The sequence below is a fragment of the Pithys albifrons genome, chromosome 29 (assembly GCF_047495875.1).
Source record: "Pithys albifrons albifrons isolate INPA30051 chromosome 29, PitAlb_v1, whole genome shotgun sequence".
NCBI lineage: Eukaryota > Metazoa > Chordata > Aves > Passeriformes > Thamnophilidae > Pithys > Pithys albifrons.
Genome location: NC_092486.1, coordinates 223,480 through 250,376, shown reverse-complemented (window position 1 = coordinate 250,376; position 26,897 = coordinate 223,480). Strand labels below are relative to the sequence as shown.

Sequence of the window (26,897 nt, the reverse complement as noted above, 5' to 3'; positions counted from 1 at the left end):
GGAACAGGACCCCCCAATGGGAAGCATCGAGGTGCTGGGATCATCACAGTTTTCCCAGAAGTGCCCTAATGAGCACTGCTAATGAACTTCTTGAGTCTCCCATGAAGGCAGAGCTCAGTGAGTCTGGGGTCACACCTTTACCCCCCTCCCATCCCAAAAGCACAGAGGGTGAGTTCGGTCCCAGATTTATTCCAGCTGCTGTCACGCAGCTCCTGCCTAGAAAACACTGTACAAAGCATCCACACTTTAGAAAAATGAAGGAAAACACATGGAAACCAAAGGAAAACACATGGAAACCACACGAAGGGAGGGGACCCAAACACTGTGGAGTTTGGACGTGGAGAGCTGAGCTTTGCAGGGATCAGTCGGAGTCGCTGTCGCTTTCCGCCTCCTTCACGTCCACGCTGAACTTGTACTCCTGGTCACAGCCCATGTAGGCATCACTCATGAAGTACAAGGTGTAGTTGTGAGTCCCTGTGGCTGGAGCCACGAAATCCAGCTTGACCTGTGCAGGGAGGGAGAGGTGTTGGGGTGGCTGCAGGGCCAGCAGGGATGTGCCCAGGGCCACTCCCTGGTGTCCCCCCCACTCACCTTGGCCTTCTGCTGCAGTGTCAGGCGCTTGATGGAGATGAGGCTGTTGGACTTGGAGTCTCCAATCACCACCCACCAGCCCTCCTCCCGTTTCTGACGAGGAGGGAAGAGCAAAGGGGTGAGATGTGGGGACGATTTCCCCCCCTCCCCCCAGTTCTGCCCCACTGGTGTCTCTGTACCTGTGGGAACAGGGGCGCAATGACGGGTCCAGTGACCTCCTCCTCCCTCTCCAGCTGCACCAGCACCACCACGGGCCCCCCACTGTGTGCCAGGAACAGAACCAGGAATCACGAATGGTTTGAGTTGGAGCGACCTTAAACCCCACCCAGCTGGAGGGCCCTCAAAGCCACCCACCTGCGGATAGTGTCCTTCTCCACCACCTCGTAGGAGAGCTCGATGTTGGGGTAGCGATTGCAGAACCGGGCGACGTCAGCGATCTGAGCGTCTGAGAGCTGCAGCAGCGCATTCCTGTCCTCGTCCTCCATCTCCATGATGTCAAACACACTCTCCACACCCTGCAAGGAGGGAATTTTCAGCCTGGTGCTTCCCAGTACCCTGAGAGCAGGACCCTGGTGCTTCCTGCTCAGCCTTTACCTTGTCTGTGCAGCGCTTGATGTGCTCTGAGGTGAAGTGAGGCAGCTGCTTGAGGTAGGAGTCCTTGGACCACATGGCCTGGGTGACCATCTGGGCCAGCTCCATGGCAGCCAGGGCTGGGCTCAGCCACCCATTGCTGGACAGCACGTCCACGCAGGCCTGGATCAGCCGGATCGCCTGGACATGAGGGACAGGGATGGGTCAGGGGTGGGGACAGTGACACTGTGTGTTGGGTCTGTGTGGCCAGGAGGTCTGTTTAGGAGCAGCAGGAGGGTTGTGTGGTGGGTTCAGTGAGAAGCTGCCAGAGCTTTTCCATGTCCAGCAGAGCCCATTCCAGCGGCTCTGGGATGGACCTCCTGCTGGCCAAGGCTGAGCCCATCAGAGAGGGTGATGACACCTCAGGGATAAGGAATATTAAGAAGACAAAAGTTCCTGCACAGCTGTAATTGTGTCCAGAGAAGAGCAGAGGGAGAACATGTGAGAGAAACAGCCCTGCAGAGCCCCGGGGCAGGGCAGGGCGAGGGGCAGGAGCTGCTCCAGGAGTGCAGATTCCCAGGATTCTGTGGGGCAGCCCAGGATGAGGCAGCTGTGCCACAGCAGCCCATGGAAGGCCTCGGGATGTGGAGACCCCCTGGTGCCCTGGGTGAGCCCATCCAGAGCAGGGGATGCCCCAGACAGGCTGTGACTCACCCCATGGAGGAGTGACCCACACTGGAGCAGCTCCTGGAGAACTGTCTCCCGTGGGAGGGGCCCCACCCTGGAGCAGGGGAAGGACTCTGACCCCTCTCCCTGAGCAGCAGCAGGAACAGCCTGGGATGAGCTGACCATGACCTCCATTCCTGTCTCAGGGGGAGGAGGGACAGTCCAGGGAGGAGGGTGGGGTGGAGGGAAGGTGTTTTTTTAATATTTATTTTACTTATTGTCCTGCTCTGATTTTGTTGGTAATAAATTCAGTTCCTATCCCCAATTCAAGTCTGTTTTGCCCATGATAGTGATTAATGAGGGATCTCTCCCAGTCCATCTCTCAACTCTTGAACCTCTCCCTGTATTTTTTTTCACTGTCCAGCTAAGAAGGGCAGTGACAGAGTGGCTTTGAGGGGTGCTTGGTGTCCAGCCAGGGCCAACCCAGCACACATGGGCAGGTCCCGCAGCCCCACCTTGCTGAGGATCTCCTCGGTGTCCGACTGCAGCTCTGCGCTCAGCTGCATCCGAGACAGGTGGGCCTGGAGCAGCAGGTTGGTCTTGACATGGGGATCGTTGAATTTGGGGTTGGTCAACTTGTGGGGGACCTTTTGGGACAGCTGTGGGGAGAAACGATCAACCCATCAGTGCTTCACCCTGAAAATGTGGACAGCTCCATGCCCAGGGTGATGCAGGGAACGACATTTTGGAATCACAGAATTAATCAGATTGGAAAAGAGCTATGAGATCATTGAGTCCAACCTATGACCCAACACCACCATCCCAACTAGACCAGAACACTAAGTGCCACTTCCAGTCGTTCCTTAAACACCTTCAGGGATGGGGACTCCACCACCTCCCTGAGCAGCCTTTCCAATGTCTAATCACTCTTTCCACGAAGGAATTCCCACTCCGAGCCTCACCTGGCGCAGTAGGTTGTCCTCGTGGTGCCGGATGGGGATGTTCTCGTACTCGGCGGCATTGGAGATGATCTCAATGAGCCCTCTCACCTTGGTCTTGGCGTTGAGGGACATGCTGAAGAGCTCTGGGGAAGGGAGGGGTGGAGACAGCATGAAAACACTGATTTTTTTTTTGAGAAAACACACCAAAGAATGGAGTTTACACACCCACGGCAGCATCTCCAGCCCCAGCAGCACCAGGAGCACCATGGTTCAGGGATGGAGAGCACACGTGGTACCAGCCCCTGGGAGCCCTCACCTATGGTGGTGTAGTTGATGTAGTAGTAGGCAGCAATCATGCCCAGGTTCAGAGGAGCCACATCCATCTCGTCCTCAATGCTGATGCACTTGGATTGCTCCAGGTCACTCAGGGTCTGCTCCACCAGCTCAGAGAGGTGATCCGAGAGGTGCCTGTGGGACACACCTGTGGGTACAGCACAGCTCAGACACTTCCCAGGATGGACAAAAAGGCTGCAGTGCCCATGGGCAGAGGGTCCCTGATACCCTCAGACCCCTGTGCCCACCTTGCAGGTTGTAGTAGTTGGGGTTCTGGGTCATCCTGCGGTACAGGAAGGTCCAGGTGAGATAATCCACCGCATCCTGCTTGTTCTCGATGGTCTTGGTGACAATCTCGGCGTTGAAGTGATCGTGCATGCAGTGGTCCAGGTGGGACTCCACTGGCAAGGGCTCATACAGGAACTTCTTGAAGAAATCCTACAACCAGGGCAGGGGGAAGGGGTAAATAAACCTCCAAAATCGCAGAGTGACTCCCAGGTCGCAGCACTTTGGGAGGGTTTGGATCATCTCCACAGCTTCAAGTGAGGGCTACTCATCAGCTGGGAGAGATATCCACATCCCGGGCAGTTAACTGAAGACAAGAACATGCCCCAGTCCTCACCCACCTTCTTGGATCCCTGGCACATGATGACACAACGACCCTCATCATCTTGCAGCGGGCGGTTGGCATGGCCCACCATCTGCAGCACATCATAGATGGGGTAATCCACGTACCTGGGCGGGGAGAGAGGGTGAATGGCACTCCATGGAGAGCTCCCAGGGATGCTCCTGGGCAGGGACAAGGCCCTGTGGCATCGGGGGCTCCACTCACGCGTGGATCTTGCCATTGTAGTACTGAGTGTCCATGATGATCACCAGGTGGGCTGCAATGTTCATGCCCCAGCACAGGCTGCGGGAGGCCACCATCACCTGTACAGCACCTGGGAGGGTCATGGGGAGGGTGCTCAGCACCTTTCCAGGACACTGGAATAACGGGAATGCTCTGGGGAGTTCCATGCACCCCAGAGCAGTCTGGGAATACAGGGAGGTGCAGGAGACGCGGGGGGTGATGTTTAAGGTGGCAGAGTTTTTGGATATGGGAGGCAGAGAATCATGGAATGGTTTGGGTTGGAAGAGATCTTAAAGTCCGTCCACTTGCACCCCTTGCCATGGGCAGAGACACCTTCCACTGTCCCAGGCTGGTCCAAGTCCTGTCCAATCTGGCCTTGGACACTCTCAGGGATGGGGCAGCTACAGCTGCTCCGGGAATCCCATCCCAGCCCCTCCATACCCTCATAGCCAAGAATTCCTTCCCAACATTCCATCTAACCCTGCCCTCTGGCAGTTTCAAGCCGTTCTCCCTTGTCCTGTCCTTCCAAGTCCTTTTCCCACATCCCTCTCCAGCTCTCCTGGAGCCCCTTTAGGCACTGGAAGGGGCTCCAAGGTCTCCATTAGAAGTGCCACAAAGTTTGGACCAGGTCTTATCTGCAGTCCCAGGACCGTGGGCACTGCTGAGTTCCAGGGAAAAGGGTCCAGTGCTGTGCCCATCCCATGCTCACCAGAGCTGAAGAGCTGCTCCACCACGCGCCGCTCCATGGCTGTGAGCCCCTCGTGCAGGTACCCGACGCCATTCACCAGCGTCTCCTTCAGGGTGTTGTCGCTCAGCTTCTCCAGGTATGGCACCAGATCCTTCTCTGCGCAGTGCAGGAACCTGCTCGGGAGTCATGGAATGGCTTGGGTTGGAAAAACCTCCTAAGATCATGGTGTCCAAGTGTTTCCCCAGTGCTGCCAAGGCCACCACTAACCCACATCCCCAAGTGCCACCAGGGATGCGGACTCCAATCCTGTGCCAGGGCTGGACAACCCTTTCCATGAAAGAATGTCCCCAGTGTACAGACTGGCACAGCTTGAGACCAGTTTCCTCTCTTCCTGTCCTTTGTTCCCTGGGAGCAGAGCCCAACCAAACTGGCAGGGTGTTTATCATGGAATCATGGAATGGTTTAGGTTGGAAAAGCCCCCTAAGGTCATCAGGTCCACCTGTTTCCCAGCACTGCCAAGGCCACCACTAACCTATGTCCCCAAGTGCCACATCCACAGGGACGTTGAATCCCCCCAAGGGATGGGCACTCACTCCTGTGCCAGCTGGACAGTCCCTTCCATGGAGGAATTTCCCCAATATCCAACCTGCCCTTCCCCTAAGGCCGTTCCCTCTCCTCCTGTCCCTGTTCCTGGAGCAGAGTCCGACCCGCCCCCCGCCTCCAGCTCCCCGCTCCTGTCAGGGAGTTGGAAAGAGGGAAGAGGTTCCCCCTGAACTCCTTTTCCCAGCTGATCCCCCCAGCCGCTCCCTGGGTGCTGCCCCTGTGCCGGTGCCCACCGGTGGCGCTGCACGTCGGAGGCGCAGGTGGTGAGGATGTTGATGGCCGTGAGCCGCGTCTGCTTGCGCGATGGCACGAAGACGATGACGGGCTTCTTGGGCGAGTGCTTCATGACCGCGTGGTACACGGGCTTGGCCATGGACAGCAGCCGCGTCTGCGTGTGGCTGATGTTGAAGCCCTGCCGGGACAGCCACCAGGGCAGTTACCTTCTCCTCCAAAATACAGGTATCATAATTATATAATAACACATATTAACAGTATTGACTATATTGATATATTGTATCATCATATGAATAGATAATAAATTTTTTTAATGAAGCAGTGGGGGAAGATGTTGGAAAACTCTTTTGGTTTTAGCACAATAACGATTGATCACTAAATCAATGATTAATAGTCTTGGGCCAGTTAATTCTTCCTTAATTGCCTATATCAGTGATTAATTAGTAAGGAATAGGAGATGTCTTAGGTTTGAGAACAAGGATTGTGTGTCAGAAAAAAGAATGTAATAATAATTGCCAAAATAGATAGAAGTGTAATATTATATAATACAAAATTGTAATTATATTGTATTATGATTGTATTACATATATACAATATATAGTATATAATTATATATTGTAATTATTATAATCATAAGGTACTTAATATAGTTTGTATCTAGTACATTATATACCATATATTATCATTATACTTGTTATTTTTGTATTTTTATGCCCTTATATTGCTGTATTTCTAGAGCCAATAACCAAAATGGCTCCACCCTTCCTCTCCATTGCAAGCACATTGTTCTAAAATGCCTATAATATAAAATACTATAAAATATACATGTTTTATATATTCTTAATATATAAAATAAATATATTTATAAACCTGATCATTCAGTGTTGTTTCAGTCTATTCCACCCCAAGGGGTCATTAACAACAATCAATGAGACAAGAATCAACAACAAGAATTAACAACAATCCCAAGGGATTATTAACAAGAATCAATGAGACAAGAATTAACAAGAAGAATTAACAACAATCCTAAGGGATCATTAGCAGGAATCAATCAGACAAAAACAAAAAATATCAAGAATTAACAACAATCCCAAGGGATCATCAACAAGAATTAACAACAACAAGAATTAATAACAATCCCAAAGGACCATCCCCATCCAGGGGCAGGCAGAACAGGGTGCCATTCCCAAGCCCACCTGGATGTGCAGCTCTAGGGGCACAGGGCGCACGTTGGGGTGGAAGTTGAAGGTGGAGGTGGCACTGCAGCCCAGCCAGTGGGCCACATCCTTGGCGTTGGACAGGGACGAGCTGAGGGCCACGATGCGGATGGGCCGCTCAATCTGCGAGGAGATGTAGCGCATCCGGGAGCAGATCACCTCCAGCACGGGCTGTGGGAAACACACCTTGGAGCACAGCGGGAATGGGGCACACAGAGAGCTCCTGGCTGGGGGCAGCAGAGCTTGGAGTGGGAATGGGGGACATGGAGAGCTCCCAGCCGGGGGACAGCAGAGCTTGGAGCAGGAATGGGGGACATGGAGAGCTCCTGCCTGGGGGACAGCAGAGCTTGGAGCAGGAATGGGGGACATGGAGAGCTCCCAGCCGGGGGACAGCAGGGCTTGGAGCGGGAATGGGGGACATGGAGAGCTCCCAGCCGGGGGACAGCAGAGCTTGGAGCAGGAATGGGGGACATGGAGAGCTCCTGCCTGGGGGACAGCAGGGCTTGGAGCAGGAACGGGGGACACGGAATGCTCCCAGCTGGGCTACGGGCAGGAGAACCCAGGCAATACCCCTCCTGAGCTTCTGAAGGGATACAGCTCTCCTATGCCAGCCCACAGGGGAATTCCAGCAGGAAAAGCTGATCTGAGGCTGGATATGGCAGCAGTCCACCCCATTCTCAGCAGGGAAAGCTGATCCAGATGGGATACAGGATCAGCCCACCCCACAGCAACTCTGCACCAAGACCAGGATGTTGAGAATCATCAACCAAAGCAGCTTCTCTCTCATCCTCTCCCCAACTCACCCCATTTTCCCCCCCAATCAAGTGAACTTCATCCACAATGAAGAGATTCACATTCTGGACGTTCTTCCTCTGCTTCCAGCGGCGGGACAGGATGTCCCACTTCTCCGGGGTGCTGATGATGATGTTCCCTTTTCCCAGCAGTTTTAGGTCAGTGCTGGTCTCCCCAGTCAGCAGAACCACCTTCTTGTTGAGGCGCTCCTGGAACTTCTCATACCAGTCCATGAAAACCTGCCAAAAATGGGAAGGATGCTGTTCTCAAATTCCTATCAAATTCCTGGAGACACAGGAGCAGGTTGGCAGTGGGACGGTTATCTCCGGTCCCTCAGGGAGGACACAGTCAAGCAGATGATTCTGGAAATCTAAACTGGCAGAAGGCTTCAGGTATTCCCAGGATGCCAGACCCACCTGCTCTGCCAGGGCCTCCATGGGAGTGATGTACACGCAGCGTCCCTCGGAATTCTGGAGCAACATTCTCAGGATGGCAAACTCGGCACAGATGGTTTTCCCACTCCCTGTGGGGGCTCCCACAAACACGTTGTCATCACTGTTGTAAACTGTGTTAAACACTGGGGACACAGGGACAGCACAGGACAGTTCAGTGGAAAACCCCATGGATTTCTGTCAAAGTTCTGGAAATGGGATGGGAAAACACAGCCTGGATCCAGGCTGCACAAGAGGAGCTCCGGAAAAGGCTGTTTAGGGAGTTTTAGGCTGGGATTCACTGAGTAAAACAGACTCCAGTCTGTGACAGGAGCTCCCAAGTGGGAATTCAAAATTCCAGGCAGGAAAACTTCAAGAGAAAAGCTCCCAACTCCATTCCTGCAAGCAGCAGAGCAAGAGAACTTTGGGCACAGCTCCAGGAGCAAACCTGCTGCTTCCAGACAGCCTGGAAAAGCCCCAAGGGATGTACCTAAGGAATGTGTTAAGGATCCTCTGGAGGAAGTCTTTGAGCCACCAAAGCTCTAAGGCTCAGGGAGGGAGAGGGATACACCATTTACTACAGAATTCCTGACTTCACATGGATAAATCCCACAAAACCAATGTGGGATGGGGCCAGGGGGCAGCTTGGAGGAGGGGAAACACCCACCCTGGGTCTGGATGGGGTTGAAGAAGGGGAACTTGTCCTGGTAGAGGCTCTCGAAGGCGCTGTTCCTCAGGGCTGACACCGGCAGGGGCTGCAGGTCCAGCAGCTCCGTGGGGGGAGGATATTTCTCTGGGAGGATCAGGTGCCGGAAGGAAACGGGCAGCTGGGTCTCACAGGCTGTCACACACATCAGAACACATTTGCACCTCCAAAGCCACTCCCACAGCTCCTTCCCCACACATAATAATACATTTTCCCCTCCAAACCCAATCCCAGGGCTCCATTCCTGAGCTCCTGTTGCCAGGGAGATCCCTCAGTGCTGTTGCCACTTGGATTCCAGGAGGGTTTTCCCCCAGGAAAGCACTCAGGGAGGAGATAACCCACCCCTTAGGCCCACAGGGTGCTGCTGGAGGAGGGGACTCACAGAGCCAGCGGTCTGAGACCACCCGGATGAAGTACTGGGGGGGCAGCGGCTCGAACACGGGCACGAAGAAGGTCACCAGGTGCTCATCCTGGGCATACTTGGATTTCAGCAGGAAGTACTCGTGGTGCAGGATCACCTCGCTGTCCACATCCTCCACCAGGATCCAGAAGGCCTCAGAGGAGCCGTGGACCTGAGCAGGGAGAGACTCACCCTCAGGCACAGCCCAGAGCCCCCAGCTCCAGAAATCCACAGCTGTCCCACAGCAACCCAGCCCCAAAAATGCCCTTTTTCCAGCAAACAGGGCATTTTCCCCTCATGATTTTTACAACCCAGCCCCAGAATTGTCCCTTCTTCCTCAAACAGGGTATTTATCCTCATGATTTTTACAACCTAGCCCCAGAATTCCCCTTTCTCCCTCCACCATCAAGGCATTTCGCTTCCTGATTTTTATAATTCAGACCCAGAATTACCCTTTTTTTCCCCCCACCAGAGTATTTACCTGGATGATTTTCACAACCCAGCTCCAAAAAATGCCCTTTTCCCATCAAACAGGGTATTTCTCCTAATGGCTTTTACAACCCAGCCCCAGAATTGTCCCTTCTTCCTCAAACAGGGTGTTTATCCTCATGATTTTCACAACCCAGCGACAAAAAATGCCCTTTTTCCAACAGAGTATTTCCCCTTGTGATTTTTACCCAAAGCCAGAACTGGCCTTTTACCCCCACCAGGGTATTTACCCTCCTGATTTTCACAATCCAGCCCCAGAATTCCTCCTTCTCCCCCCAACAGGGTTTTACCCTGATAATTTTTACAACTCAGCTCCATAATTCTCTTCTTCCCTCCCCATCAGGGCATGTACCCTGATGATTTTAACAATTCAGTCCCAGAATTCCCCCTTTTTTGCCACAGCAGGGTATTTTCCCTGAGAATTCTTATGCTCCAGTTCCAGCATTCCCCTTTTCCCCCACTCTGACCATGCTGGGTGCAGAGCTCACCTTCTCATCCCACTGGAAGTCGGGGGCGATGGTGAGCTCCACCTTGAGGGTGGAGCGGGTGATGGGTTGCAGATGCACCGAGAGCTCCAGTTTGGGGAACAGGTGAACATATTTGTGGATTGTTTTGCCCATTTTGGGCATCCGGATCAGCTCCCCTGCAGGAGAACAGGGACAGGGTGACCACAGCTCCCAAACTGAGGCTGCCAGGCCATCCAAGCAGCTCAAAGGCACCAGGATGAGACCTCTGCCCTCCTTCAGCTGTACCAAGACCCCCACCAGAAACAAGACCTCCAGTCTCTGCATCAAAACATGGAACGGTTTGGGTTGGAAGGACCTTAAAGTCCATCCCACTCCAATCCTCTGCCATGGGCAGGGACACCTTTCACTATCACAGGCTGCTCCAAGCCCTGTCCAACCTGGCCTTGGACACTCCCAGGGATGGGGCAGCCACAGTGCCCCCAGGAATTCCATCCCAGCCTCTCACCACCTTCATAAGGAAGAATTCCTTTCCAATAGCCCATCTAAACCAGCACATGGAATCATGGAATGGTTTGGGTTGGAAGCCACCTTAGAGCCCATCCAGTGCCCGCCCCTGCCATGGGCAGGGGACACCTTCCACTATCCCAAGTTGCTCCAGCCTGGCCTTGGATGTTTCCAGGGATACAAGGACAGTCACATCTCCTGACAACCTGTGCCAGCATCCCAACCCTCTCCCAAACACTAAGGAGTGGGAATATGCAGCCCTTGCCCATGTCCTGGTACCAATTTCATTGTGGTTCAAGTCGTAGAGTCGTTCAAAGGGGAAATTCTTCTTCTCAATTTTCTTCACCACCTCCTCGGGCAACTTCTTGAACTGGCGCAGGGGACACATGGATTGCCACCTGTGGGGACACAGGGATGAGCCACAGGAATGCTGGGAAGCCTGGAATGATGAGCTCCCGGACCCCACCACTCACATGCGCTTGTCGATCATCTTGCACAGGTTGAGGGTCTTGTCGGTGAGTTGGGCCCAGCCCCTGTTGAGGACGATCTCAAAGATGGCCCTCATGAGCCTCCCGGCCGACTGTGGGACATGGAACAGCCCAGGATCAGCACATCCCACCCTTCCCTCCTTCCCATCCACATTCCTGCCCAGCTACAACTCATGGAGTCATTTGGGTTGGAAGGGACCTTAAAAACCACCTCATTCCACCCCCTGCCATGGACAGGGAGAGCTTCCACTATCCCAGGTTCCTCCAAGCCCCTTCCAGCCTGGCCTGGGACACTTCCAGGGATGGGGCAGCCACAGCTGCTCTGGGAATTTCATCCTAGTCCCTCACCACCTTCACGGGGAAGAATTCCTTCCCAATATCCCACCTAACTCTGCCCTCTGGCAGTTGGAAGCCCTTGTCCTGTCCCTCCCAGCCCTTTCCAAAACCCTTTCCCATCTTTCTTACAAGCTCTCTTTAAGTATGGAATTAACACTTCCAGGTCTTTCACCCAAACACCTGCAAGTGGAGCAACTTGATTCCCAGCCTTGGGAACTTGGCCTTTGTGGGACTTTTTCACTTCATGTTTCCTGCACTTTTCTCCTCCCTTTTCCCCTCATGTTTCCCACCCTTTCCCCCTCACATTTCCCAGCTCTTTTTCTCTCACTTTTCCTGCTCTTTTTCAATCCATGTTTCCCATCTTTTTTTCTCTCCCTTTCCCCTTCACTTTATCTCCTTTTTTCCTCCCTTTCTCCCCCATTTTTCCTCCCCTTTTTCCTCATTTCCCATTTTTTGCATTCCCCCCTTTTCCTCCCCAGACTCTGCCCCACAGCTCTGATGGTCCCAGCCCCACATGTTGGGGGGTAAGGGAGCACAGACAGAGCTGAAGCAGGAACAGTTTTACTGGTGGCAGTTGTGGGGAAATTGTGGGGCTGCTGTGGACAGTTCTGGGGCAGCTGGGGGGCAGCTGTGGACGTTTCTGGGGACAGCTGTGGATAGTTCTGGGGCTGCTGTGGGGCTGCTGTGGACAGTTCTGGGGCTGCTGTGGGGCTGCCATGGACAGTTCTGGGGCTGCTGTGGGGCTGCCATGGACAGTTCTGGGGCTGCTGTGGGGCTGCTGTGGACAGTTCTGGGGCAGCTGTGGGGCTGCCGTGGACAGTTCTGGGGCTGCTGTGGGGCTGCCATGGACAGTTCTGGGGCTGCTGTGGGGCTGCTGTGGACAGTTCTGGGGCAGCTGTGGGGCTGCTGTGGACAGTTCTGGGGCTGCTGTGGGGCTGCCGTGGACAGTTCTGGGGCTGCTGTGGGGCTGCCGTGGACAGTTCTGGGGCTGCTGTGGGGCTGCCATGGACAGTTCTGGGGCTGCTGTGGGGCTGCTGTGGACAGTTCTGGAGCAGCTGTGAGGACCAGGCTACGCTGTGGTTCTCCAGCACTGAATTACTGTGATTCCAAACTGAAGGCTCCCCTGGAGGGCTTATTTCCATCCCAACAGGAATCAGACCTTCCCACAGCTCCCAGCTCTGACGTTCAGAGACATTTTTGACCACAAACTCAACATCTGAGGTGGAAACAGTTGTGACAGATCCCGAGGGAATCGCTGCTCACCTGGGTCACGTACACCATGTCAGCCATGAGGGCAAACCCCTCCAGCTTCAGCTGGGAGATGAAGGCCTGCAGGAGCACATTGATCTGGGAAGGACACGGAGAGGCTCTCAGCACATATCCTGGGAAAGCTGCTTTTCCTGGCACCTGATTCCGTTTTCTCAGCTTCCCTTTCTAGACCAGCCCAGCAAAACTCTCAAGCTGCAAATATCCTGGGAAAGCTGCTTTTCCTGGTGCCTAATTTCCCAGGAAATCTGTCTTTCCTGGTGTCTAATTCCCTTTTCTCCATTCCTCTTTCCAGGCTGCAAATATCCCAGGAAAGCTGCTTTTCCTGGTGCCCAATTCCCTTTTCAGACAAACTCAGAAAAACTCTCAGGCTGCAAATATTCTGGGAAAGCTGCTTCTCCTGATAACTCATTTCCCAGAAAAGCTGCTTTCCTGGTACCTGACTCCATCTTCCCAGTTCCCCTCTTTGTGCACAGTCCCAGTGGACTGGGATGAATGTGGCAGGACAGCAGTGACCAACAGGACTGCTTGTCCCCAGCCAGGGACATGAAGCTGACACAGCTCTTTGAGCATTCCAGGCACATCCAGGATGTCCCACAGAGGGAAGAGAGCAGAATTGCCTGCCCTGAGGAGAATTTGCTATCCCAGCTCTCTCCCAAGGACCCTGCTCCCCTCCAGACCGTCAGAGAAGCCCCTCCAGGGCTCACCTTGGCACTGGGCTCCTCAATGCTCTCCTTCACCGGGATGGGAACTCGCTCCAGCAGCTTCTGCAGCTCCAGCTTCTCCTCCTGTGGAAAAACAAGGCGGGGGGATGAGATGGTCCTGCAGGGAAAGCTTTGCCTTGTCCCTGCAGCACCAGGATCCATGTCCTGGGGCTGTGCCACCCAGGACAGGCAGCAGGATCCGCACCTCCCTCACGGTGATGTTCCGGAACTCCGAGGACAGGGAGAAGACCCGGAAGAGCTCGATCTCGCTCAGGGTGGGTTTCAGGAGCTGGTTGTACGTCTGCACCGTCTCATTGGTGATGTAGTAGTGGCTGGCAATGCGGCCCAGCTCCGTCACCTGCAGGGACAGGGGAGAGACACAGCTCAGATCCCAACTGCTCCCGGCACTGGGAGAAGGGGCTGGATGGCAATGGGTCTCCAGCAGGGAAAACGGCTCCAAGAAAAACTCCTAGGCTGAAATATCCCGGGAAAGCTGCTTTTCCTGGTGCCTAATTCCCTTTTCTCATCTTACTGCCTCCAAAGCAATGGAAACGCAACAGGAATGGGAATGTGCCCAGGAGGCAGCAGTAAACACAGAGCAGGACACTGAGGGCCAGGTGTTATCCAAGCTGTTGTGTTGTCCCAGGTGCTATCCCAGCGCCAGGTGTTATCCTGTGCCAGCTCCCTGGAACCACAGACATGCCCAGCACGGGATCCATGTTTAACCACATCCCCTCTCCCAGCCAGGGGACACTGCTGGCTCCCAGCATCTTTTCCAGAGACTGCCTCACCTGGAAATTCCCTGTTTTCTTGTCGTACTTCACCAGGTTGTTCTTGTCCAGCATCAGGGCCGCCGTGTGCACCAGATCCAGGCGCCGCTGATCCAGGAGCGGATCCGCCTTCAGGTCGTCATGGGATATTCCATAGAGGGTTGGGGAGCGCAGCATCCGGATGTACAGGTAGGTATAGCCCAGCCAGTTCACTGCATCCTGAGGGAACACCAGCACCATCCCATGGACACATCTCTTGGAAAGCACAGCGGAAGTTCCAGCTCAGAGCTGAGTGCTCCAGATCTGACACAGAACCTGATCCCAGCTTGATCCCACTGGATCACACTGAACTAGAGCCTGGCAGGCCAGCAGGGCCATCCACAGCTCCTCTCCAGCACCAGCTAAATACCAAGGAATTAAAACCAAAACACCCCACTGTCCACATGTAGAGTTTTCCCAAGTCTCTTTTTCCATATGGAAAATTCTGCTCTGAATGAGCATCCAATCCATGCCTAACACCCCGTCCAGTAATTCCCATGGCTCCAAATCTCTTAAAAATTTCCTCCCAGTCCCACTGGGTGCAACCAAGGGCAAAAATCCCTGGGGAGAGCTGAGATTCCCACTTACCTTTGCATTCTGGACATTCCCAAGGACGGTCTCTGCGTTCAGCATGTCTGGGAGCTTCGACACCATCTGGCTCTCAATGGGGAGCTGCTGGTTGAGCAGGGACAGGTAATACTGGAGCTCACCATGGGATGTGATGAGAATTCCCTCTCCTTTGGTGTCGTACTGGGGTCTCCCAGCACGTCCCAGCATCTAAAAATGGGAAAACAGGGTCAGCAAAACATCAAAGCTTTGGAATCCCATTGTTCTGGTTGGAAAGCACCTTCAGGATCATCAAGTCCAACCATTAAACAAGGAATTTCTCCATGTCCTGGAGTTTTCCTGCCAGATTGCTCAGCCTAATGCTACTTCAAGGAGGCAGAAGCCACGTGGAAATAGCTCAGATGTGTCTGGTTGAGGAATTATTTGTCCTCTTCTCCTCCTGATCCCAGAGCACTGGGACAGTTTGACAGGAAAGAACAAGGAGCGACCGCACGGAGAAAGCACAGAAGGAGATTTTAAATGTGAGATTTGAGGAAGGGAATCCTGGTGGTTTAGATTTTAAATGTGAGATTTGAGGAAGGGAATCCTGGTGGTTTCTTTGCTCCCAGAACCTCACCTGGAGGATGTCCAGGGCTCCCAGCTCGGTCCAGCGCCCCTTTTCCGGGCTGTACACCTGAGTGCCCTTGATGATGACCGTGTGAGCTGGAAGGTTCACCCCCCAGGCCAGTGTGGCTGTGGAGACCAGCACCTGCAGGGAAAAACTGGGATCAGAGCATGCACAGACCTCTTCCCAAGGGGAAACATGGATCTAAAATGCTTGGCTTGACTTCAGACAATCACAAAAGGGATAAAGACTGAGAAATGGGAATGTCTCAACAGTTGAGTACAGGAAGGGCAGGTAAACAGAGGGATCTTTGCCCAGATTTTCTGAGAAAATCCTTTGCCTTCTATTTATCAGGAAATTTTGGATGAGGTTTTACCAAAGTGGCATTTAAGGAGCCAATATGCTCTCAGGTAGAGCTCTGGCTAAAAACAGCCAGGCCAAGGGGAGGTATTCCTGCCCTCTCTCTTCTCCTGCCCATGTGCTTTTAGCTCCTATTTAATTCCTATTCTTCAGGAAAATCAGTCAGGTTGATGGGAGAAGTTCCTCCTCTGCCCTCTCAATCATGTGTTTTTAGCTCCTATTTTATTCCTAATCCTTAGGAAAGTCGAGGCTGCCTCCACCAGCACAGCAGGATGGGGCTGGCTACTCTCGACCCTCAGGGTATCCTGAGGATCCTTCTGCCCTCCTTTTTTGCCTCCAAAAGGCCACTAGAAAACATGGCTTGTGTGTCTTTTGTGAAGAACCTGCCCTGGATAAAGCTGTGAGTGCTCTTGGAAGTGCTCCTGGCTCACCTGGATGTGCTTGTCAGCAAACAGATCCTCTACCAGCGTCCGGTCCACGCGTGTCATCCCGGCGTGGTGGATGGCGAAGCCGTAGGGCAGGAGATCCTTCAGCTCCAGGTTCTGTGGCACAAACACAACCAGCTCTGGGGTTTCCACCCAGGGAGAAAACATGGTGGAATATCTCAGGAGAAAGGCTGTGAATCCACACCAAACTGGCAGGATGTTTATCACGGAATCATGGACTTGTTAAGGTTGGAAAAGTCCTCATCGACCCCACCCAATCCCCCAGCACTGCCAAGGCCACCACCAACACAGGTTCTCAACTGCCACATCCACACACGTGTTACATCTCCCTAATCTCCCTACATCTCCCCCACTGCTCTGGGCAGCCCTTCCCACGAAGCAGCTTCCCCAATATCCAATCCGATCCATCCAGTCTCACCTTGCACTGCTCAGCTTCTGTCCTCAGGACCTCTGTGGAGGCCGAGCCCTCCCGCAGGAACAGGCCCAGGGTGTCCTTCTCCAGGCACATGTCCCTGATGGCCCTGGCTGTCTTCCCAGTCTCCTTCCTGGAGTGCACAAACACCAGGACCTGTCAAACAAGGAGATGGGACATCACTGAGTGAGGAACCACTGTGGCAGCTCCTGGAAAAGATGCCCAACCCAATCTGCTCCTGGTGTTCAGGGTGGGGAAAGACCTGGAATTAATCCAGATGTGGATGCACACACAGAGCTCCTGATTTAATAGGGCAGCACACCCAAATTCCCTCATCCTAAAAGGACAATCCCCAGGTTAAACAGAGATGGCACAAAGAGGAAACCTGTGTTCTTTCCCCTCTTATGGACCACCCAAGCTGCCACTGCAGCTTCTCTGGAAAAACAGGAGCTCAGAAGGAAAAAACAGGATTAAGTGTGTCAGGAATGAAGTCTCCAACCTGGTTCTTCCCAGCATGCTCCATAATTTTCTCATACACAATCTCATTCATGATCTGGAAGCGTTTGATGGCTTTCTTCTCTGTAATCCCAACATAGGTCTGCTCCAGGGGCACTGGGCGGAAGCTGTTGGGGAAAAACACCCCAATCCATCAAAGAGAAAATGAGTGGAGAAACCCCCACAAGGGCAAAAAGGCATCCAAAGGCATCCTGCTTTTTGTGCAACTCAGCTCCTCTGTGCCTCGATGGCTCTGGATGAACCATAAGGACCAGCACCAATTCCTTCTGATTCCTGGAATCCATTTGCTACTCAGGGAGCAAAAAGGGTGTTTCGGGAACTACAACCATCCCATTTTAGGCTTCCTTCCAGCAGCTTCTGCGGCACACAGGGATGGCAGAGCTTCTCTGCCTTCTCCAAGCACCTTCCTGCAGGCATGACTGTGCAGGAACTGGATTTGTTCCAAAAATGCTTTTAATGACCCATCGAAGAGCAAATAAATGTGTGTTGGGGAGGACTGAAGGTCTGGTGAGGGCCTGGTACCACCTGACAGTTGGACACTGAATGCTGCCAAAGGAGAAAAGCGTAAATCCAGCTGGAATAGCTTCTCCCAGCTTCCCAAAGTACCTGTTATCAAAGTAGAACAAGCCTTTGGCCGGGTCCACCCTCAGGAACGTGGCCACGTCCTCGTAGTTGGGCAGGGTGGCACTGAGGCCAACCAGCCTCACATCCTCCTGGGTCATCTCGATGTTTCGGATGGCTCTGGCCACCAGGGACTCCAGAACAGGGCCACGGTCGTCATGCAGGAGGTGGATCTCATCCTGGACAGAGGGAATGGGGTCTGCTCCTGACTGCCTCTACTTCATGGAATCATGAAAAGGTTTGGGTGGGAAAGGACTTTAAAGCTCATCTCATTCCACCCTCTGCCATGGGCAGGGACACCTCCTACTATCTCAGGCTGCTCCAAGCCCCGTCTAACCTGGCCTTGGACACTCCCAGGGATGGGGCAGCCACAGCATCCCTGGGAATTCCATCCCAGTCTCTCACCACCTTCACCGGGAAGAATTCCTTCCCAATATCCCATCTAAACCAGCACATGGAATCATGGAATGGTTTGGGTTGGAAGCCACCTTAGAGCCCATCCAGTGCCACCCCCTGCCATGGGCAGGGACACTTTCCACTAACCCAGGTTCCTCCAAGCCCTGTACAACCTGGCCTGGAACACTTCCAGGGATGGGGCAGCCACAGCCTCTCTAGGCAACCTGATCCATTTCTGGGGTGATTTCTTGGCTTGTGTGCACTGGAGCAGCTCAGGCCAGAGCCCAAAGCCCGAGTCCCTGCACACCTTCAGCCACGTTCAGGAAGCAGTGATGAAGGACCCAGCACACACATCCCCCTGCCGGGGCTCTGAGGCCCCAGTGCTGCTCACCAGTATGACCAGTCGCACCAGCTGGGTGTAGGTCCTCTCCCCTCCCTTGCGGGTGATGATGTCCCACTTCTCGGGGGTGCACACGATGATCTGGGTCGCGCTGATCTCCTCCTTGCAGAGCTGGTGGTCCCCGGTTAGCTCGGCCACGTTGATCCCGTACGTGGCCAAGCGCTGGGAGGAAGCCACAGTAATTATGTTGGATAAATGTGACAACCCTTTCCATGGAGGAATTTCCCCAATATCCAACCTGACTGAGGCTGTTCCCTCTCCTGCCCCTGTTCCCTGAGGCAGAGCCCGACCCGCCCTGGCACACCCCTCCTAGCAGGGGCTTGCAGAAAGGGAAAGGTTCCCTCTGAGCCTCCTTTTCTGCAGCTGAGTGTCCACAGCTCCACCAGCTGCTCCTGGTGCTCCAGGCCCTTCCGTAGCTCTGTTACCTTCCCTGGACATGCTCTAGTCCTTCAATGTTTTGTCATGAGAAGCCCAAAATTGCCCCCCAAACTCAAGATGCCTCCCAGCAGAGGACACTCATCCTCTCTCCTGCCACTTCCAGCACAGGCAAGACTAAACCCTTCCTCACCTTCCCAAAGCTTCCCACCATCTCCTGCACCAAGGACCTCATGGGAGCGATGTAGATGATCTTGAAATCGTCCACGTTGATGGTCCCATCCATGTTGATGTGCTTCCCAATCTCCCTCAACATGCACATGAGAGCCACATTCGTCTTCCCAGCACCCTGGAACACCAGAAACCACTAATCCCAACAAATCCCTGGCTTCTCCAGAGGAAAGGGTCACCCAAAATCATCATCCTCACAGACTCCCCATCATACAGGCCCCAAATCCTGGGATCTCACCGTGGGGGCACAGAGCAGCAGGTTCTCATCCGACTCCAGCGCTGCACGGTACAGTTTGCTCTGAATACGGTTCAGGGTCTTAAACCCCTCAAATCCAGCCTGGGCATATTTGGGCAACTTTTCCACAGAAACCAATTGCTGAAAAGGGGAGGAAAAAGGGGGAAAACATTGAGTTCAGACTTTGTTTGAGCCTCACAGGCTGCAGGACAGATGTGGGACCTCAGGGACAGCCTGGGGAGCAGCAGCAGGAGGGACGTCTTGTCTCCAGATGGGTGGAAAATCCCTGTGCCCTGGGATCATGGAGCAGGTTAGGAAAGGATCAAACAAGGCTCACTAGCTGGCACATGCACTCCAACCAGGATAAATTATATCTGACTACACATCAGAAGATCAAATCCCCACTGTGCTCCTGTGGTGGGACAGATCAGACCACGTTGCTGCTTCCAGCAAGGATCAAAAGAGGGGATTTAGCCCAATTAATCACACAGCTTCATCCCACATGGCAAGGGGGGAGGAAAAGCAGAGCTGAGGACTCAGCAGAGCAGCTGAACGGGGCAGGGGAGCCCCGAAACAGAAACCACTGCACAGGATGAACAGCCCAAAAGTGGGAAACCCGAAATCAGGAAGTGTCTTCTGACAAGTGGAAGTCCTTGGAATAAAAGAAGGGTCTGCACGGAATGTGGGAGAGAGGCACAGCCACATCAAAGCTGCTGAGTCACAGGAAGTGTCTGTCACAACATCAGCAACGACTCAAGGAGCCACACAATGGTTTGGGTTGGGAGGGAGCGTAAAGGTCATCCTGTCCCAAGCTCCTGCCATGGGCAGGGACGCCTTACACTGCACCAGGTGGCTCCAAGCCCTGTCCAACCTGGCCTTGGACACTTCCAGGGATGGGGCAGCCACAGCTTCACTGGGCAACCTGTGCCAGGGCCTGCCCACCCTCACAGCCGAGAATTCCTTCCCAATATCCCATCTATCCCTGCTCTCTGGCAGTGGGAAGCCATTCCCTGTGTCCTGTCCCTCCATCCCTTGTCCCAGGTCCCTCTCCAGCTCTCCTGGAGCCCCTCTGGGCACTGGAAGGGGCTCCAAGGTGCCCCTCAGTGCTAGATAAGTGGGAGCAAACAGGTAACCAACCTCTTCAGCCCCAAAAGGCTTCGGTTTCAGGGCAGGCACATGGACTTCCTCATAGCCCTTGCGCTGCCGGCGGAAGGATCCGTCCGGGAGCTGGCACCGCTTGTTGGCCATGAAGTGACTGCCTTGGGCAAACACCAGATCCTCTAAATCCAGCACCTGCCGGGGAGCCAGTGCCTGCAGACAGCAAGGGAAAGGAGCACAGGTTAGGGAACAACTTGTCCTGCCGTTCATACCATGGGATGAAAGGAAAAGCTGCTGCATCCAGCTGGGAAGCATCTGTGGAGCACAGAAGGGCTAATTCATCCTCAGCACACTTCAAATACCAGTTTTGTTCTGACAGAATATTTCAGTAGGGCTGGGAACAGATCCAAGAGTTTTACCTCTCCTCCCTGGTCCAGATCCATGGTCTCCAGGTCTGTGTCCATGCGGGACTGCCGCACGCGCTCCCGGCGGGAGCGTTCCTCCTGTGGGGAGAGACAAGGCATCAGCCCTGGAACAGGCCAAGCCTCCTCCATGGTCTGCCAGGAGCTCCTGTCACACCCTGCAGGTCCTATGTACCCATTCCCTTCAAGAACAAGCATCCACAGCACCAGGAACAACCACTCTTAGCAGGAAAACCAGCATCCTCAAGGCCAGGCTACAGATGTGAGACCCGCGAGAGCAGGTGAAGGGAAGCAGGGAGGGAGAACACAGCCAGCAGCGCTTCCCAATCCCACAGACACCCAATCCACAACATAACCAGGGTGTTTCCAGCCACAAAGCAGGAATGTGCTATTAATCCCACGAAAACAACCCCCAAATCAGTTATGGAAGAGCAAAGGCCAAGCAGGGCTAATCCTGCACTGCAATGATCAGGCTGAGTGGCCCATTCCAGTCCCAGGGCAGCAGAGGTCACCACCAGGGTGGTTAAGTCTCACATGGGGGAGGCCAGAGGTGAAACAGGACAGTTAAAACCAGTTTAAAAATGTGAAAGTTGCTGATATCACCCTTTTCTTGGGAAAGCAGAGTCCTGCATGCCTCAAAAATAAGAAGTGGTGAAAAGATTGTCCTTTCTGAGGAGCATTTCCCATGGATTGGGGGTTCCAGCTGAGCCAGCAGCTCCTCTCTCACACCCAAACCAACCCAGAGAACCCACAGCCAGTCCCTCATCCTGCCCCAGCTTCCCCCCAGCTCACGCGGATCAGATCCTCCTTCTCCGTCTCGTGCAGCTGGTACAGGAACTTGGAGAGCTCGGGATCCGCTTCCATCTTGCCCATGATCCTTTCCTTCTCGGCCTCGCTCTGGGCACTGGCCAGCAAAGTGCAGTACAGGACTGGGGGAGGGGAGGAGTGAGGCCTGAGCCAAACAAGGGAGCAAACAAGGCTCCAGCCTTCCCAAAGCAACAGTTCCAAAGCTTTGGAGTTTGGTGTTGTGTTTAAACCAGCAGGAAACAAGGTGAGGTGGAGACATGGGGGGGAAGTGGAGGTAGAGGTGAAAGTGATGGTGAAGATGAGGGTGAAGGTGGAGGTGAAAGTGGAGTGGGAGGGGAAGGTGGAGGTGGATGAGGTGAAGAAGGTGAAGATAAGATGAGGTCACTCACTCATCATCCGGTGCTGCCGCAGGACCTTGATGAAGTCGAAGGTGTTGAAGCCCAGGAGCAGAACCAGCTGGTTCTCACATTCTCGGTCATCACTGGCAGTCTGGGAGGAGAAACATGGAATGCCCTGTTAACTCTGTGCCCACAGACCCTGGATGCCTGTTTTCCATGGAACTGAAGGCCAGAGGAGCTCAATAGCAGCCACAAACAAGGCCAGGTTTGAGTGACTGAGCCCAGAATAACTACCCTACCCTCCCCAGCTCCCGCTTTTCCCACAAAGCCATGATGCCCAAAACACACCAGCACCAAAATTAGGAGGGAAACAGACCCCATGGATGATGATCTCCCAGCAAACACCAACACCAACCCAACCACCTTCCCCTCAGGAGATCCCTGTAAATTAAGACTAAACCCAGTCTAGTCCAGTCTTGTCCACAACTCCATTTAATGTGAAGAAACCTAAGTTTTCGGGGCAAATTCCTGCCTTCCAGGCAGATGGGACATTCCAAGGTCACTGTGATCCCACAGATCAGGTGTCCACTGACCTTCAGGATCTCCAGCACTTCATCTGCCTTCTTCTGGGAGACGATGGCGTCATCATAGAAGCGGCTGAGCTGCCGCTGAAGCCAGAAGGCATCGATGTCTCTGGGGTGCAGATCCTTCTTCTTGGAGCTCATCAGCTCCCCTGATGCCACGAGCTTGAGAAAACGCCCCCAAAAAACATTATTTCCCTGCCTCAGTGTGGTTCAGTGAGTTTGGGGTGTCAGAAGGATGTTCAGAATGAACATCCACTTTGGCCCCCATCAGAGAACTCCAAGGCTCCTCTCCACCCCCTAAGTCCAAGAGGATTCCCAGTCCTCCTCCAGATGATCCCAAGCCCACGTGTCACGTGACTCACGTTGGCTGAGAGAGTGCAACGGACGACGGCTTCGTCCCCTTCCATGTCATCGTCTGACGCCTCATCACGGACTTCCCCGTAAATGTCCTCATCCCCTTCCTGTGCAAAGCAGGATTCTGGTAAGTGGCTTTTCCAAACATCAAAGAGCAGCTTTTCCTTGACAAGAATGACTCATCTGGCATGTCACTCCCAAAGGGAACAGCCTGACTTGTGCTTTTAGCAGGAATGTAATGCCGTGGCTCAGGTGAAGCTCCACATGATGTTCCTACTCTAAAAAGGATTTGCCAGTGACACCTCCAACAATCCCCTATTTATCCCTTTTTTCTCTCAGCCTCTTCCAAAACCAGTCCCAGGGAGTGTTTCTATGCAACACCTCCACTCAGCACATCCGAATCCCTCTTTTCCTCCCCATCTGTCAAGTTTCCCCACGAGATCTGGATGTCACCATCTGTCTCTCATCAGGCTGAGTCATGGTAAGCCTTGGATTAGCAGGATAAGCCACAAATCCTCCCCAGGCTGGGAAGTGGCGTCTAAAATAATCCAGGCTCTGCCTGGAAGAAACACCCCAGGCTGAGTTAATGTCCCATTCCCAATGGAAAATGAGGATAACCGTGGTCCCTGCGGAGTGGGGGGACGAGGCTCAGACACCTTCAGCCTCATCTCCTACCTCCTCATCAGACTCAAACTGCACATTCACCCCGTAGGTCTCGTCGATGTTGTCGTCTGTAGAGAAGAGGGGAAGGAATTCAGCAGGAAATCTGGGCCACACGTGCAAAATTCCCAGATCCCAGATCCACATCCCACCCGTGCCTCAGAAACATGAGAGCAACGTGGTTTGGGGGCTCGAAAACCATCCCAAAGTGTTTTGCTGTGTGCCAACAGCACCCCCCGCCTTCCTGCCCAGCCCCATCCTAGGAAAACACCCATACCCATGTTCTGGATCTCCTTGTCGCCGCCGTAGTCCGTGATCTTCTTGCCCAGGTTCACCAGGACGTGGTACCGTGTGTCGTCCGTCTGGCCCAGCAGGAGGTCGATCTCCTTCCGACGCTCCTTGTCCCGCAGCTTCTCGTTCTTCAGCACAGCCAGGACCTCGTCAGCTGCTCCACAGAGGATGTCCCGCGGCTGGAAAAGGGGTGACAGGCAGGAATTCACCATGGGAAGGGCAGAGTGGCATTCCTGACTCCTCCCAGAGCCTCCAAGCACCAGAAAGCCATGTCAACACAAGAAAGGTGCCACTGGAACATCCCCGAGCCCCAAAGCAGCACCAATGCAGGCGAAAAAGGGAACAACAACTTTCCTTTATGCCCAGAGAAGCTGTGGCTGCCCCATCCCTGGAAGTGTCCAAGGCTGGGTTGGACAAGGCTTGGAGCAACCAGGGCTAGTGGGAGGTATCCCTGTCCCTTGAAGATTCCTCCAGCCCAAACCATTCCACACCTCCATGAACCCATGGGATGACAGGCACAGATTAATCAGTCCAAGGGCTGGCTCTCCCTCATCCAGGCTGTGGTCCCAGCCTCACCTGGTCCCCCAGGGCTGCCTGGATGAAGCTCAGCAGGACCTCATATGTCTCACGGGTCTCCTTGGTCTTGGGTTTGTAGATGATTCCAACCATCTCATCGATGCCCTCGGAGAGCAGAGTGTAGCCCTTCATCTTGTTGATGTCGTGCCTGTCCTCGTCCCTCTTCCTCCTCCTGGGGACAGGGGCAGGAGAAGGAGACGGAGTCAGGACCACAAAGTACCACAATCCTCTTTAATTTGATTTATTTTAATTCTTCCACTCCAATTTTCAGTTCATAACACAGCAAGTGATTCCAAGTGGAGAAAACAACCGGGTTGTAACTTCCAGGTTGGAGGGGTTTGGTCTCCAGCCCTGTGCTCACACCACCAGCAGGTTTTGCACCTCCAAATATTCCCAGCCATGTTGAGCTGGAGAAGAGAAGTGTCCAGGGAGACCTTGGTGCCCAAAGGAGCGCCAGGAGAGGGACTTGGGACATGGGATAGGGCGACAGGACAAGGGGGAAGGGTTTCCCACTGGAAAACTGGAGATTTAGGAGAAATATTGGTGAGAAATTCCTCCCAGTGAGGGTGGTGAGGGGCTGGGATGGAATTCCCAGAGAACCTGCCTCATCCCTGGGAGTGCCCAAGGCCAGGCTGGGCCCTGGTCTCAAGGCAGGCTGATGGTTTAAGGCCTTTGAAGTCCCTCCCAACCCAAACCTCCGTGGGACCCCATGACCCCACCCCATTTTCAGGCAGGAATTCCCAGTTCCAAGCCCAGCTCCCACTCACTTGGCTCGTCTCTCCTCCTGCATCTGGGGCTTGGTCCTCTGGGCCTTGTCCCCCATGCGGGTCCCCTCCAGCTTCCCCACCAGCGACAGCACCTCCCCCGTGGGCTCGTCCCGGCGCGTGCGGTCGATCAGCGACCGGTCAGCTTGGAGCACCAGGTTGGAGTTCTGGGAGGGGTACAGACAGGAAGGGGGAGCTCGGGAGGGTCCCAGGACGGGGCTGGGGGTCCTGGGATAGGGCTGGGGGTCCTGGGATAGGGCTGGGGGTCCTGGGATGGGGCTGGGGGTCCTGGGATGGGGCTGGGGGTGCTGGGACGGGGCTGGGGGTGCTGGGATAGGGCTGGGGGTGCTGGGATGGGGCTGGGGGTGCTGGGGTGGGGCTGGGGGTGCTGGGACGGGGCTGGGGGTGCTGGGATGGGGCTGGGGGTGCTGGGATAGGGCTGGGGGTCCTGGGGTGGGGCTGGGGGTGCTGGGACGGGGCTGGGGGTGCTGGGATGGGGCTGGGGGTCCTGGGGTGGGGCTGGGGGTGCTGGGATGGGGCTGGGGGTGCTGGGATAGGGCTGGGGGTCCTGGGGTGGGGCTGGGGGTGCTGGGATGGGGCTGGGGGTGCTGGGATAGGGCTGGGGGTCCTGGGACGGGGCTGGGGGTGCTGGGACGGGGCTGGGGGTGCTGGGATGGGGCTGGGGGTCCTGGGGTGGGGCTGGGGGTGCTGGGATGGGGCTGGGGGTGCTGGGGTGGGGCTGGGGGTGCTGGGACGGGGCTGGGGGTGCTGGGACGGGGCTGGGGGTCCTGGGACGGGGCTGGGGGTGCTGGGACGGGGCTGGGGGTGCTGGGATGGGGCTGGGGGTGCTGGGGTGGGGCTGGGGGTCCTGGGGTGGGGCTGGGGGCAGGTGGGGGGAGTCCCGAAATGGGTGCCACTCTGGGGCTGACGGGGGCTGGGGGTACTGCAATAGGGTAAGGGGGATCGGGGGATCCTGCTGTGGGGCTGAGAGGGGTCCGGGGATCCCGAGATGGGTCTCAGTGTGAGGTTGGGGGTCCCAAATGTGGGGCTGAGGGGAGGTGAGGGCGGGGGGGGGGGGGGTGGGGCGCGGCACCGGGAAAGGGTTCACGGTAACGGGAAGGGGTTCACTGTACCGGAGATGGGATTCACTGTACAGGGGTGGGGGGTCACGGTACCGGAGGGGTGACCGCGGTACCGGAGCGGGGTTCGCGGTACTGGGCCCTCACTCACCGCCTTGTACTCATACTGCAGGCTCCGGGCGGTCACGTCCGCCATGGCTGCACCGGGACCGGCGCCGGGGCCGGGATCAGGATGGGAACGGGAACGGGGCCGGGACTGGGATCAGGATCGGGACCGGGGCCGGACGAGGCCGCGCGCGCACCGCAACTTCCGGGTCAGGCGGAAACGGCGGCGCGACCCGGAAAACGTCACGCCCCGGGAGAGCGGCGCCCCGCCTATACCCCGTTTTGATTGGTTGGTGGCGGCTCCGTCCCGCCCACCCTCGCTGAAAGATGGTCACGATTGGCTCAGCCGGTACCCGCCATGCTCTGATTGGTTAAAGGGGTGCCGCGGCGGTGGAGGGTTTGACGCTACGGGGCGGAGCGATGGGCGGGGCCAGAGCGGCATCCACCGTCTCCTATTGGCTGTTCCAAATTAAGCCACACCCCTCCGGCCCCGCCGCTCCTGTTTAGGGGCACACGTGGGGACCTCCCTGTGCCCCAAGGGCGGTCCTGAGCCCCCCCAGCTGCCCCCATG

General features: G+C 55.0%; 1 protein-coding gene across 1 annotated transcript; it reads right to left on the bottom strand.

Annotated features, from left to right (window-relative positions):
• Positions 1-169: 169 nt before the first annotated feature.
• SNRNP200 (small nuclear ribonucleoprotein U5 subunit 200) lies at positions 170-26,897 on the bottom strand. The gene is made up of 45 exons (XM_071579124.1): positions 26,373-26,897; positions 25,146-25,309; positions 24,379-24,550; positions 23,789-23,981; positions 23,527-23,582; positions 22,860-22,958; positions 22,507-22,659; positions 21,965-22,064; positions 21,561-21,697; positions 20,766-20,849; positions 20,386-20,559; positions 19,252-19,389; positions 18,976-19,131; positions 18,399-18,569; positions 17,597-17,790; positions 16,974-17,097; positions 16,481-16,630; positions 16,048-16,158; positions 15,269-15,400; positions 14,674-14,862; positions 14,068-14,265; positions 13,482-13,634; positions 13,280-13,360; positions 12,570-12,653; positions 10,956-11,062; positions 10,762-10,880; positions 10,000-10,154; positions 9,005-9,194; positions 8,584-8,757; positions 7,902-8,062; positions 7,497-7,724; positions 6,673-6,864; positions 5,476-5,654; positions 4,661-4,812; positions 3,934-4,042; positions 3,728-3,836; positions 3,350-3,539; positions 3,085-3,249; positions 2,790-2,911; positions 2,343-2,486; positions 1,186-1,362; positions 946-1,106; positions 771-852; positions 592-684; positions 170-505 (listed from the first exon to the last, which is right to left on the bottom strand). Exons 1-45 carry the CDS (start codon positions 26,415-26,417, stop codon positions 362-364), a joined length of 6,411 nt encoding a protein of 2,136 aa, XP_071435225.1. The 5' UTR covers positions 26,418-26,897; the 3' UTR covers positions 170-361.